This window comes from Salmo trutta, chromosome 26, assembly GCF_901001165.1.
Source record: "Salmo trutta chromosome 26, fSalTru1.1, whole genome shotgun sequence".
Classification (NCBI taxonomy): Eukaryota; Metazoa; Chordata; class Actinopteri; order Salmoniformes; family Salmonidae; genus Salmo; species Salmo trutta.
Window position 1 is genome coordinate 20,532,785 of NC_042982.1, and position 14,502 is coordinate 20,547,286.

The window sequence follows — 14,502 nt, forward strand, 5'->3', positions numbered from 1 at the left end:
GCATTTCTCTTGCAGTTCAAAGATTATGAGAAAAACAAATGTTTTTTTATTTGTATAATCTTTTACCAGATCTAATGTGTTATATTCTCCTACATTAATTTCAAATTTCCACAAACTTCAAAGTGTTTCCTTTCAAATGGTATGAAGAATATGCATATCCTTGCTTCAGGTCTTGTGCTACAGGTATGCCATTTTAGGCAGAAATTGAAAAAAGGGTTTGATCATTAATTAAGACATGAAGGTCAGTAAATATGGAAAATTTCAAGAACTTTGAAAGTTTCTTCAAGTGCAGTCGCAAAAACAATCAAGCGCTATGATGAAACTGGCTCTCATGAGGACCGCCACAGGAAAGGAAGACCCTCTGCTGCAGAGGATTGCAGCCCAAATAAATGCTTCACAGAGTTCAAGTAACAGACACATCTCAACATCAACTGTTCAGAGGAGACTGCGTGAATCAGGCCTTCATGGTCAAATTGCTGCAAAGAATACATTACTAAAGGACACCAATCAGAAGAAGAGACTAGCTTGGGCCAAGAAACTTGAGCAAAGTACATTGGACTGGTGGAAATCTGTCCTTTTGTCTGATGAATCCAAATTTGAGATTTTTGGTTCCAACCGCCGTGTCTTTGTGAGCCGCAGAGTAGGTGAACGGATGATCTCCGCATGTGTGGTTCCCACCGTGAAGCATGGAGGAGGAGGTGTGATGGTGCTTTGCTGGTGACATAGTCTGTGATTTATTTAGAATTCAAGGCACACTTAACCAGCATAGCTACCACAGCATTCTGTAGCGATACGCCATCCCATCTGGTTTGTGCTTAGTGGGACTATCATTTGTTTTTCAACAGGACAATGACCCAACACACCTCCAGGCTGTGTAAGGGCTATTTGACCAAGAAGGAGAGTGATGGAGTGCTGCATCAGATGAGCTGGTCTTCACAATCACCCGACCTCAACCCAATTGAGATGGTTTGGGATGAGTTGGACCGCAGAGTGAAGGAAAAGCAGCCAACAAGTGCTCAGCATATGTGGGAACTCCTTCAAGATGGTTGGAAAAGCATTCCAGGTAAAGCTGGTTGAGAGAATGCCAAGAGTGTGCAAAGCTGTCATCAAGGCAAAGGGTGGCTACTTTTTAGAATCTCAAATATAACATATATTCTGACTTGTTTAACTTTTTTAGTTACTACATGATTCCATGTGTGTTATTTCATTGTTTTGATGTCTTCACTATTATTCTAAAATGTAAGAAATAGTCAAAATAAAGAAAACCCTTGAATGAGTAGGTGTGTCCAAACTTTTGACTGGTACTGTGTATATAGTTGCAATGATTGAGAAAATTCAATAATTAGATAAAGTGTTAGGGGAAATTATATTTCAGCCATATCAAAATGTATGTAGCCAGTGAGTCTCTCTAGTTCAGGGATATCAACCTGGGGTCCGTAGACCACTCACGGTAAGTGTCGCTGGCTTTTGGTAAACTTTCTTGACTTGGACATACATTTTTGCCAACACATGGTTAACCTTTGATTAACCAGCTAAACAGCTGCTATTAGCGAAAATGTGTTTGGAGTTACCTTTCTGGCTAATAGGTTATGTTAGAGTTCAGTTTACACTTTTTCTTCTAATTGTAATGTGGGGAGGCCAAAATAATGAAAAACTATCTACCAATTCTATTCATTTTAAAATGTTAATTACTTCTCCTTGCCATTATTATTCACCTGATAAGACAAGGCATTGGGTCCCTTGGTTGAAGACGCCTGATCTAAGCTATTCTAGCAACCACATCCCCAGTGATGTGGCTTGTGCTGGGTAGCTGGCTAGTTGCACGGCTATCTCGGGACAAGTTGCAAAGTCAGCTACCTACAGTGGGGGGGAAAAGTATTTGACCCCCTGCTGATTTTGTACGTTTGCCCACTGACAAAGAAAGGATCAGTCTATAATTTTAATGGTAGGTTTATTTGAACAGTGAGAGACAGAATAACAACAACAAAATCCAGAAAAACGCATGTCAAAAATGTTATAAAATGATTTACATGGGATTAAAGTCTGGAGACTGGCTAGGCCACTCCAGGACCTTAACGTGCTTCTTCTTGAGCCACTCCTTTGTTGCCTTGGCCGTGTGTTTTGGGTCATTGTCATGCTGGAATACCCATCCACGACCCATTTTCAATGCCCTGGCTGAGTGAAGGAGGTTCTCACCCAAGATTTGACGGTACATGGCCCCGTTCAAATACTGTAGGCCTTATATTAGGCATTTTGACTATTGTATTTGCGAATTCCACTCTTTATGTAGACTTGTTATAGTTATTTGCGTAGCACAACCCCATCACGATGAGGCTATATCGTTATCAATAAATGAGACAAAACAAAATATTGATTAAGTCTTGGCGATAACCTGTCCTGAGCAAAATAGCCAAAGGTTTCCTAAATGGTCAAGACTATCTATAGCCTATTCTTATTGCCAGTACTGTTTTCCCTATCAGCCACTGCATGTGCTTCTTCAACTATTTTGTTAAAAATGTATTTAGAAGCTATATTTAGAGGCCTGTGAGCTAGGGTCTCTTTTAAGGGGAGCCCTATATAAAAACGGTTATAAAACACAAATTGATTTCTGAAATTATTCCACAAGACACCAGTACCCACAATTATAGCCTAAATTGCAATGTCTACAAGTTGAAGGCCTAGTTTTTTATTTGGATAGGTCTAAATTAAACATTGAATTATTAAAATAATAGGCTAAAGAACTTTGGAGAATTTAAATAATTTTGAATACACACATGGATTTCAATAAACAAATGAATAAGACATTTTTATTCTCTTTGATTTAGTTCCTATTGCAACTCAGACAAATGACAGAATGGATGACATACTGACTGACTGAAGGATGAATTAAATGATAAAATAAGTTTGAATGATGAGTTGCACACATCATGCATGCTCTGCACTTTATTTGGCTAGTAAGAAAATAAGCCTACATTAGGGTATAATAACTATGGCTGCATGCCTCCAGAAGGGGATCTTCTGAGGCTGAGGGGTGCTTTTCTGAAGGCGAATGCTGCTGTGGTGCTGCATGGAGATCACAAGCTCTTCAACTGGGCAGCAGTGTCGTAATGGAGGGAATAGCCCATACGGAGACTACCTAAGACCACAGCTAACAGAGTTATTGTAAAGTGTGGCAATAAGCTTATGCCAGACAGACTCAATTTAACCTCTCCCTTGTTCATTTCAAAGTCCATATGTTCATGACCCGATTCAAATAAATCATGTCAAATTATTTTAAATTCATAATAACCCCTACAGAATATGCTTTGGCAAGATTTTGAATGATTCAAGAAATGTCAAATATTCTATACGAAAACATTTTGAATAGCAAAGACTCCAGTGATCATGCATAATTTGTAGATTTCCCAAACATCCATTATTCTATTTACACCTAGCGAACTGAAACGTCACTGTTGTAGGCATAATACAGCTAGTGCTGTCTAAACTTGCGCTGGCAAACAAATCCATTACATTAGCTACCTAAATGTGAAGTAAACTAAATTGAGGAGTAATAGAGAATTGAGACTTATAACTTGAAAACGTGCAGGACACCTCTTTCCGGTTTCCCTGACTTCCGTTTGTTTTATACTGTGTTAGGCTTGTTTGTGTAGCATTCTTCACAGGCAGTTTGGTGTACGTTTTTTGTTTGTTGGTGAGATGAAACTGCCAAAACTCTGAAAGGTATTATTGTAAGTCAAAATTGCAACACACGATTTGTTCAAGCTTAAATGTTAGTCCGTAATCATAACATGGTGTTTGTATCTTCACAGATTAAATTTCACATTTATGTTTCATGCATGGCTTTTCTTGCGATCCTAATGATACGTACCTTCAACCTTTTGGCAGCTATCTGGCTCCATATCTTCATCTCTGGTTTTAGCCAGAGGTTGTTCTGGATCCAGTGTGCTTGTCTTGAGTTTGACATGTAGAGAACGTCATTCCCGTCAACTGATGTAAGCTGTCTTGGAGGCACGGGAATTTAGAACAGACATGTCATCAAAGATGTTAGATTGCATGAATAAAGTCTTCAATTTAACCCCAATCATAGAAAAGAAGGTAGAAATATTCAGTCAAGCAACAAAAAAAAGAAGTGAAGTCTACAAAGAAGAGGAAACACACAAAACTAACAAAACTAGTACCGAGGACAGATAAGTGGTCCTCCACTGTTCACACCATTCATTTGTTGGTGTTTTACTACCACCTGGTGGCTACATTGTAGACACACAGGCTCCACTTTGTTTTTGCACAGAGGACAGGGGTGTATTCATTACGGAAACCGTTTATCGTTTAAGAACCAAACGGAAGCAAACAGAGTAAAACGATAATTTCTTTTGAACAAATTCAGGTACGTCCCTCCCCGTTTGCTTCCGTTGAAAAAACGTTTTGCAACCGAATCGGCGAAATGAATACGCTCCAGTGTTATCAATGGAAAATGGCGACCCGAGTCCTTCAGAGATTTGGCAATGGCCTGAATCAGGCTAAAAACACGGCCCAGTCAACAGGACAGATCTTCGTTTTAAGCAGGTGTGACTATTATTACTTTGCACGTTTAAAGCGTTGGGGTTCTGACTTTTGTTCCATTGACGATTTTTGAGAATGGAGGTTCCTACTGACTCGTCTATGCTGCAAGTGTGCAGGAGTGAACCTGAAAAAGTGACTGTTAGCAAGCTAGCATAAATAGCTAGCCAGTCAACTATTGGCCCGTAGTCGATTTTATAAACTACAAATTAGTGCAACTTCTAATTTGAGCTATTCTAAAATGGTTAAACTGTTGAAGTTAATACACGGCATATCCAGTTACTAGTGTACTTGTCTGTCTAATAGGGAATTATTATTACACTTGCTCAAGGTCATTATTATAAAGCTAGGACTACTGTTGTGGATAAACACTACATGACCAAAAGTTTGTGGACACCTGCTCGAACATCTCGTTCCAAAATCATGGGCATTAATATGGAATTTGTCCCCCCTTTACTGCTATAACAGCCTCTACTCTTCTGGGAAGTTTTTTCACTAGATGTTGGAAAATTGCTGTGGGGACTTCCATTCAGCCACAAGAGCATTAGTGAGGTTGAGCACTAATGTTGGGCGATTAGTCCTGGCTCGCAGTCGCCGTTTCAATTCATCCCAAAGGTGTTCGATGGAGTTGAGGTCAGGGCTCTGTGCAGGCCAGTCAAGTTCTTCCACACCGATCTCGACAAACCCTTTCTGTATGAACCTCGCTTTGTGCACTGGGACATTGTCATGCTGAAACAGGAAAGAGCCTTCCCCAAACTGTTGCCACAAAGTTGGAAGCACAGAATTGTCTAGAATGTTGTAAGCTGTAGCGTTAAGATTTCCCTAAAGCGGAACTAAGGGGCCTAGCCCGAACCATGAAAAAAACTCCAGACCATTATTCCTCCTCCACCAAACTTTACAGTTGGCACTATGCATTGGGGCAGGTAGCGTTCTCTTGGCATCCGCCAAACCCAGATTAGTCCGTCAGACTGCCAGATGGTGAAGTGTGATTCATCGCTCCAGAGAACGCGTTTCCACTGCTCCAGAGTCCAATGGCGGCGAGCTTTACATGCTTTGTATTGCGCATGGTGATCTTAGGCTTGTGTGTGGCTGCTCGGCCATGGAAACCCATTTCATGAAGCTCCCGATGTACAGTTCTTGTACTGACGTTGCTTCCAGAGTCAGTTTGGAACTTGGTAGTGAGTGTTGCAACCGAGGAGAGACGATTTTTACTCGCTTTAGCACTCGACGGTCCCGTTCTGTGAGCTTGTGTGGCCTAACACTTCGCGTTGTTGCTCCTAGACGTTTCCACTTCACAATAACAGCACTTAGTTGACCGGGGCATGGAAGAAATTTGAGGAACTGACTGTGATGGTGCCACGTTTGAAAGTCACTGAGCTCTTCAGTAAGGCCATTCTACTGCTAATGTTTGTCTATGGAGATTGCATGGCGGTGTGCTCGATTTTATATACCTGTTAGCAACGGGTGTGGCTGAAATAGCCGAATCCACTCATTTGAAAGGGTGTCCACATTCTTTTGTATATATAGTGTAGCTTACTGTATTTTGCATGACATTAGTATGTTACTACATCGGCATGTGTTACTGTTATTATTCTTAGCTAGACATTGCTGTGATAGTTCACTGGCATACATTCATGGGCAGATCTGACTTCAGCTCACTACACAGCAGTGAAATCCTTTGCTGCAGGAATAGATGAATCACTAACTTCATAAGATGTCTCCGTTCACATATGTATTAACACTACCATCTGTATTTTTTTCCTTCAGGGGGTTGTCAGCATCAAACCATAGGAATCGTGAAGATAGCTGGTTCAAGTCACTATTTGTGCGTAAAGTTGATCCCAGAAAGGATGCCCACTCCCACTTGCTTACCAAGAATGAGGAAAGCAACCTCTACAAAATCCAGTGTAAGTTGTGCTTTACTGTAACTTGCTCACTTCAATTCCAAATGACTTTTTATATTTTAGAGTGCAGTGTAATAACTATAGTGTAAGAAGTAAGTATAGTGTAGAAATTAGTAATTACAATACTTGTTTCACTGTACTTACGGACCTTGACTGTAATGTAAAGTTCGACCAATTTAACCCCTTCCAACACAGCTCTATTATGTCTAATAGAGCTTGTTCTGTTACAGTCCATAACGTGAAACCAGAGTGCCTGGATGCCTACAACCAGCTTTGGTAAGTAGTAGGAAACTTGTTCAGTCTAGGCCTTTATACCTAAAGCCCCTCAAATAGTAGCCGTACTGAGGGTAGTACCGTCCCAAATTATTGTTTCATTTGGTTGTTGAGTATGTGTGATATAAAGTAAAAAGTAGTAGTGGTGATATTATGACTGCATAGCTGGTCTCACCAGTGTGTTGTGCACGTGAAAACATGTGTTTTTGGAACATTTCGCATGTGATCACATTAACTTCACATAAGATCATGTGAAATTCGTGTTTTTTTTTTCATAAGGGCAGAGTTTAGACAAAATGTTTTATTCCTGTGATGCAATTGATATACTGGCATGACAACACTGTGTAGAAGAATTTATCTATGCTCATACTTAAGATGACTCAGTCATAATACCTTTTACTTATCGTAGAATCTGAACAACTGGTTTAGACACAACACACAGAAGACACAGCCAAAATGTATATTTTAAACATTTGGGATGGGGATTGTTATAGAACATTTATATTTAGCTGGGAAGTGTATGTTGAAGTCCTAAGAGAAACCTGACAAGAAAGCTGCAGGGGTGTCTGTGCTAACGTCAAATGATTGCATCCAGGCATCAACAATAACAGTTAATCTGTTATAGTCATAATAACGGTCATATTATATATCATACAAGTATTATTAGGGGAAGGGGAAAGGTGGTACCTAGTCACTTGCGGAACTGAACACATTCAACCAAAATGTGCCTTCCGCATTTAACCCAACCCCTATGAATCAGAATCCCTGAGCTTGCCGGCTCAGGGATTCGAACCAGCGACCTTTCGGTTACTGGCCAAACGCTCTTAACCGCTAGGCTCCCTAGTAGAATATGTGTTTGTTATTGCTTTCCCTTGACAGTGAGGAGACCCTGCCATCTATCCATAATGATAAGTACTATCCCTGTGAGCTGGTGGGTACCTGGAACACCTGGTATGGAGAGCAGGACCAGGCTGGTAAGAATGCTGGCAGCAGAGCACACACTCCTCTACTTTCTAGTCTAGTTAAACTGCACCTTCACTTTGAATTGACACACCTGCAGGGGTAGGAAAACTTAGTTTAGGAGAAATGGGCTTCATTGAACCAGTTTTGCTAATTTTCCTAGTGAGATGATGATTCAATTAAATTGGTGTTACACCTACCTGGCAATAATAACAAAAGCCTGCAAACAGTGCTGAGCAATTAACCGAAATGTTGGTTATTTTTTTGTTTTTAAAACAACTAATTGACCGACGTTGGCTCAATTATTAGATTTCCATTTCGTTAGGTTTTTAGAGATCAGTCAGATCCAGCCTGAACTGTGCAATGTAGTAGGGAGTTGTAGTTTCCAACAGGCCAATATTGTACATGGATTAGCACATAAAACGTGGTAGTTAACTACAATGACCATAATCCATTGTGCATATACTTGGCCGGTCTCTGTTTCTTTTACGCCTGCTACAGAAGAGAGAATGTGTGATCATGAGGGGATATAGAGAGCAGCTGTTGCTTCGTGAGGTATCTCCCTAAAAATACATGAACTAAGTGATTAATAGTTGATATTCAGCAGTCATAAAAGTATGCCTTGTTTACTTTGAAGAACTACAAAATAGTGATTTTTGTCAGACAGCATAGGCAGCAGCGCTAAAGAGATGTTTACTTGGAATTAAATAGTCATCATATGTAATATACACAACAACTGAAATAATTTATTCAAGTAAAGTCATGTCAATAAATGGTTATTAAGGGATAAGCATTAATGGACAGTCAATAGTCCCATCATGGGACTTTTATGAATTGTTTATTCTGTGTTACAGCAATCAACCGAAATAATCGAAATCGAAAACCGTGATTGGTGTTGTCTACACATGTTGCCAATAGTTCCCTGGCTGTTGGTTTTGCATTACTGCATTACTGAAATAATGGATATGTCTCTGAATATGTGTATTATTGCTTTGCAAATAATGGCTGGTGTGTGTGTTTTTCCAGTCCATATGTGGCGGTATAGAGGAGGTTACCCAGCTCTGACCGAGGTCATGAGCAAACTCAGACAGAACAAGGTAAGCAAAATGTTCCATGACTGTCATTTCCTCCCTGGCAGCATCTAGAAGCCTTCACTTTAAATATAGTTGTCTTGAATATAGCTTCATATGCTAGTATTGGTTAAGGTTGCCTGTCACAGTAACTCATATACCTGGTGGCCAACCTTCCTCCCAAAGAGCTACTGGGTGTGCTGGCTTTTGCTCCAGCCCTACTATAACCCCTGGCTTATAATCTACAGCTAATGAACCCTTCCCTAGATAGACAGTGAGGGATCAGATGTGCTTATTGATGTGAGGTTGACACAGGAGTTCATGAAGTACCGGGAGGAGAGAGGAAAGATGCTGTTGTCTCGTAGGAACCAACTGCTCCTGGAGTTCAGCTTCTGGAATGAGCCCATCCCCAGGAAGGGACCCAACATCTACGAGCTCAGGTCCTACCAGCTCCGAGTGAGTACTGAGTGACTGAACCTCATTAACCATAGCACTACTAGGGGTTTTGTTTAGGATGGTGCTACATTGTTGAATAAATAGGAATCACCACCAGATGATACAAAGGGTGGGCAATTGTTGACATGAACATTGGAGAGTTTGTGTAGGTTCTATGGAAACATCATGCTCATAAATGTAGGTCTATATTGCAATCCATGTGAAAGGGCCATTATGATTCATTTTTGATCTTGGAGGAAATTGTCACACATTGCTTTCCTGTGAAATTCAAAAAGTTTTTTTCTCATGTTTTCTTTTTTCAGCCTGGCACCATGATTGAGTGGGGTAATTACTGGTAAGGCAACCTGATTACATTTGAATTCCTCATCTTTACTTACAGCATATAGTTTATTTTTTGCTTGAAACTTCCTTCCCCATTTTCTCATTAGTAAGAACTATTCCACTGAGAGACGCTATTTTGATACTCTGTTGTTAGATCCCAGAGTGCACAGGGAGATTCTACTGCTGTCCTTGCTATTTTCAGATTCAATTTAGTTATTAACTTTCAACAGGAGCGTATGAGCCTGGACAATTCCATTCTCTCAGGTTTATGTTGAACATTTTTTGTTCCTTTATGACAAATATGCAATATTTCAATGTTAATTCATTGTTCTGAATTCTTCAAACTTGTCTGCCAAAATAAGTTTAATTTGTGATTTGTGCGTACTCTCTCTGATTATTTGGTTCAGTAATAGAATGAGTAATTCTGATCAAATTGGGGGGGGGGGAAGTCATGCCACATTGTTAAAACAACATGAAATGCTGACAACGGGAATTAGGTCAGTATGATTTGGCTAAATCAAAATAACTGTACATGATTGTAATTTATATGATTGTATATACGATGACTAATGGGACTGGTTCAGAGCCAATAATGACATTTCTCCAACCCCACACCGTACAATTAGCGGTCTCGATGCATGAGTACATCCAATCCAACTAATCCTGGCACTGTGCAGCTACTGTCTGTATAGCCAACTGGTTCTGCCAAACTGGAATAATAGTTTTAAAGCAAGTTCAATCAAACCGTATGAATAATAACATTTGTTGGTCAAATTATCATCAGTGGTTGAGACACCACATGGTGTATATGGCAGCTGTGCTTGCCTCTTTGACAGGTCATCATGACAAATAATATGTTCTTAATTGAATAACTGTATAAATAAAAGTTAAATGGATATAAAAAATAATCTGCATGGGGAGGCTTTGAGCCAATGTGAAGAAGCATTGGTTGTGGGAAAGTGTTGTGACTGTTTTGATTGGCCTGTTGTTTTCCCAAGGGCCAGAGCTATTGGCTACCGCCAGCACAACAGTGAGGCTGTGGGAGGGTTCTTCTCCCAGATCGGAAACCTCTACATGGTGCACCACCTCTGGGGTGAGGCCAGGCAGACCAGCTCTATCGCTCTTCTCTCCTTTCCTCCAGTCTCGTTCATTCACACAGATCTAACATTCATGTTGCTTCTCGTACAAGGCTTTTAGGCTATCTTATAGACAAGGCTATTCTTTTTTTCTAAAAGAAGACTAACATTCATTTTATAATAGTGTTTCATTGTTGATTTCAGCTTACAAAGACCTTGAGGCCAGAGAAGCCACAAGGAACGCAGCTTGGCAACATGAGGGTTGGGATGAGGTTGTGTATTATACAGGTGAACAAAATCAGTTGTTATAAAGTGTACTTTCACAGTGTGCACATTTTAAAAAAATGAAAAAACAAGAGGAAATACTTTGAACTCTCCTCTGATCTTGTATCTCTGTTGCAGTTCCTCTCATTCAGCACATGGACTCCAGAATCATGATCCCAATGAAGGCTTCCCCGCTGCAGTAACCTATGAGAGAACACAGAAGGCCGAACGCCAAGCCTCACCGGTTTTTAAATGTACAAAAAGTCCAAAATCTCACTGCCGTGGTCTCAACCTCTTCATTATTGTTGCCAAATAACTCCCCTCTGATTTGGTTTGTCTTTTACTTTAACCATTTATGACTTTGTACCAGCAAACTGTATTTGGTACTTTAAAAACATCACTGAGACACAGGAGGTTAAAGTATCATCGTATCCCATATTGAGTCTGTGGGCTAAAACATTCTTTCCATAATTGGAAGATCTGTAAGGCAATGGCACGAGAGCTCACAACTGCTTTTTTGTTCTTGGGAGACAGGATGTGGAAAAATCTGAATATTGAAACCTGCTGATAGTGGTTGGGTAGAAAATTGATGTCCAACATACTGGGTCATATTAACACTGGTCACATTGCCACAGCTGATCTAGTCTATTTTTACAACCAAAGTGCTGTTTTGAAAAGAGAGCTAGCCTAGCAGTGTGTTCTGTTTGCAGTGAATAAGAATTGAGCTAATACATTGAGGAACTATAGCACGACTTGACAAAAAAATCACGATAGATGCACAATGTGTGATTTTGTGGTTATTTCGTTTATTTAATGTAAATATTGAATAAAAATATAAATCATATTGTTAAATTGCTAAATCAAGCTTTTGGATGAAATCTGATTTATAAATGTTGTTACTGACTCAATCGGAGCGCTAGAAAGACTGGTAAATGGTATAAGTGATTTGTTACTGTATTTTGTCAGCGGAGAGAGTATCTACTAAATAGTAAAATATTTAAACTTAATTGAAGTGAAGGCATTGAGCGTGAACATTATTTATTGGAATCATTCGTGTATTAGTATTGTACTGTTAGACATTTACTGCACTGTTGGAGCTAAAAACACAAGCATTTTGCTGCACCTCCTTTAACATCTGCTAATCTCTGTACGTGACAAATAAACATTGATTTATTTGAGAACTGGTATGAATACAGTGCTTAAACTATGCCTATTTTAACCCTAAATATCTTCTCAGAATTTTTCAAGTAATGTATTGATTGCAATTGTGGGCATTCTCTCCCCATTTCTTTCCCATCATCTGCAATAAGCTTGATGTGTTTTTGTTGTAATGGTTTAGTGAACATGGCTTGTATTACCTGCATGTCCAGTTTTTCAAGACATGTTTTATCAGATTTAACATGTTTCCGGTTGGGTGTAATGAATAGCCTATTCCGTAAACATCTGATCTAATACTGTCATGGAACATTTCTGTGCCCAGGTACAACTACCGATGTACTGAAATGAAAATCTGTAATTGTGGAGTCATGCTGCTACTCATTGTGAATTTAAAGAGGTTTCAGTGTTGGTAGTAGCATGCCTCATCCTAGTTTTATTCCCTGATTTACAGGGTATTTATGGCAAAGGTGGCAAGAAAGTCAGCACATAAATAAAGTTATTGAAAGAGAAAGTGTGGTAATGCTGCTCTTTGTTTCCGGATTATGTGCTAGCCAGTACAGTGTGTGTGTGTGTGTGTGTGAGTTAGTGAGCTGCAAAAATTATTGGGATAGTGACACATTTTGGTTGTTTTGACTCTGTACTCCAGCACTTTGGATTTGAAATGATATGAATATAAGATTAAAGTGCAGACTAATTTGAGGGTATTTTCATCCATATTGAGTGAACCATATAGAAATTACAGCACTTTTTCTACAATGTCCCCCCATTTTAGGGGACCAAAAGTGTTTGGACAAATTCACTTAAGTCAAGTTTAGTATTTGGTCCCATATTCCTAGCACGCAATGATTACATAAAGCGTGTGACTCTACAAACTCGTTTTGTAGAGTCACACATTTGCTGTTTGCTTTGGTTGTGTTACAGATTATTTTGTGCCCACTAGAATTGAATGTTAAATAATGTATTGTCATTTTGGAGTCACTTTTATTGTAAATAAGAATAAAATGTGTCTAAACACTTCTACATTAATGTGGATGCTACCATGAATACGGATAATCCTGATTTAATTGTAAATAATGAGAGAACTTTAGACAAAATTATACCACCCAAAATATGCTAGCCTCCCCCGTTATTGTTTTAAAAAATAAATCAATATTTAACCTTTATTTAACTAGGCAAGTCAGTTAAGAACAAATTCTTATTTACAATGACAGCCTAGGTACAGTGGGTTAACTGCTTTGTTCAGGGGCAGAACGACAGATTTTTACCTTGTCAGCTCGTGGATTTGATCCACCAACCTTTCGGTTACTGGCCCAGCACTCTAACCACTAGGCTACTTGCCGTCCCGATTGTAATGGTGAGAGGTTAGCACAGGGGTTCCCATACTCTTTTGGCCCACGACCCTATTTTGATATCTGAAGATTCTTGTGACCCCACCCATGTGAAAAAAAGTATGTAATTAACAGCCAATGTTTACATTTTTATTTGGGGCTATGGCAGTCAATTGAAGAACATTCTAACAGTATTTATGATTGTCTTCAACTCACCATCACATACTTTTAATGTGGGGTAGTCAATTGCATATTAGTCTGACATGTCTCTTATCTCACCACCACTAATGAGATGTGTGCTTGATGCATGTCGTGTCAGAGCTTCTCAAAGTCAGGGTGCGTGGTCGACAGTGCCATCTCATCTCTGCTGTCACATCCAACCTGGATCATTATTTAGTTTTAATGCAGAAGAGAGCACTGAATCCAGCTTTACACAGATATGAGCTGGCAAAAGGTAGCCTACCATGAGTTTTATAGTGTTTTCAAGACAACTGGGAACTCAGAAAAATACGTGGTCAAATCATGACGTCAGTGATCTTCAGGTTGGAAAGTCAGAGCTCTAGAAAGAGGCCCAAGTTCCCGAGTTGGAATTCAAGTTAAGTTGTCACATGCACAAGTACAGTGAAATGTCTTTCTTGTAAACTCAAAGCCCAACAATGCAATAATCAATAATGTATTACTAGAAAGAAAAAATACACTAAGTAAACATTATGTACAGAAAATGTTTATGCCAAACTTTTTCAACATCCTGAGAGGGAAGAGGCACTGTCACGCCTTCTTCACAACTGTGCATGTGTGTTTGGACCATTTTAAGTCCTTAGTTATTTGGACACAGAAGAACTTGAAGCTGTCTACCTGCTCCACTGGTGGGCGTGCTTGCCCTCCCCGTTTCCTGTAGTCAATAATCAGCTCCTTGGTCTTGCTGACGTTGAGGGAGAGGTTGTTGCCCCGGCACCACACTGTCAGATCACTGACCTCCTTCCTGTAGGCTGACTCATCGTCACCGGTGATCAGGCCTACCACCGTCGTGTCGACAGCGAACTTGATAATGGTGTTGCAGTCGTGCATGGCCACAGTTGTGGGTGAACAGGGAGTACAGGAGGGGACTAAGCACACACCCCTGTGGGGCCCCTGT

The 14,502-nt window shown here is 39.8% G+C and overlaps 1 protein-coding gene across 1 annotated transcript; it reads left to right on the plus strand.

The window, feature by feature from the left end:
* Nucleotides 1–4,216: 4,216 nt before the first annotated feature.
* On the plus strand, nucleotides 4,217–12,550 carry LOC115163365 (protein NipSnap homolog 2). The gene is made up of 10 exons (XM_029715193.1): nucleotides 4,217–4,563; nucleotides 6,325–6,464; nucleotides 6,692–6,737; nucleotides 7,614–7,708; nucleotides 8,721–8,791; nucleotides 9,080–9,220; nucleotides 9,523–9,554; nucleotides 10,540–10,634; nucleotides 10,822–10,905; nucleotides 11,020–12,550. The coding sequence occupies exons 1-10, from the start codon at nucleotides 4,442–4,444 to the stop codon at nucleotides 11,082–11,084; spliced, it is 891 nt and encodes a 296-aa protein (XP_029571053.1). The 5' UTR covers nucleotides 4,217–4,441; the 3' UTR covers nucleotides 11,085–12,550.
* The last annotated feature ends 1,952 nt before the right edge of the window (nucleotides 12,551–14,502 follow it).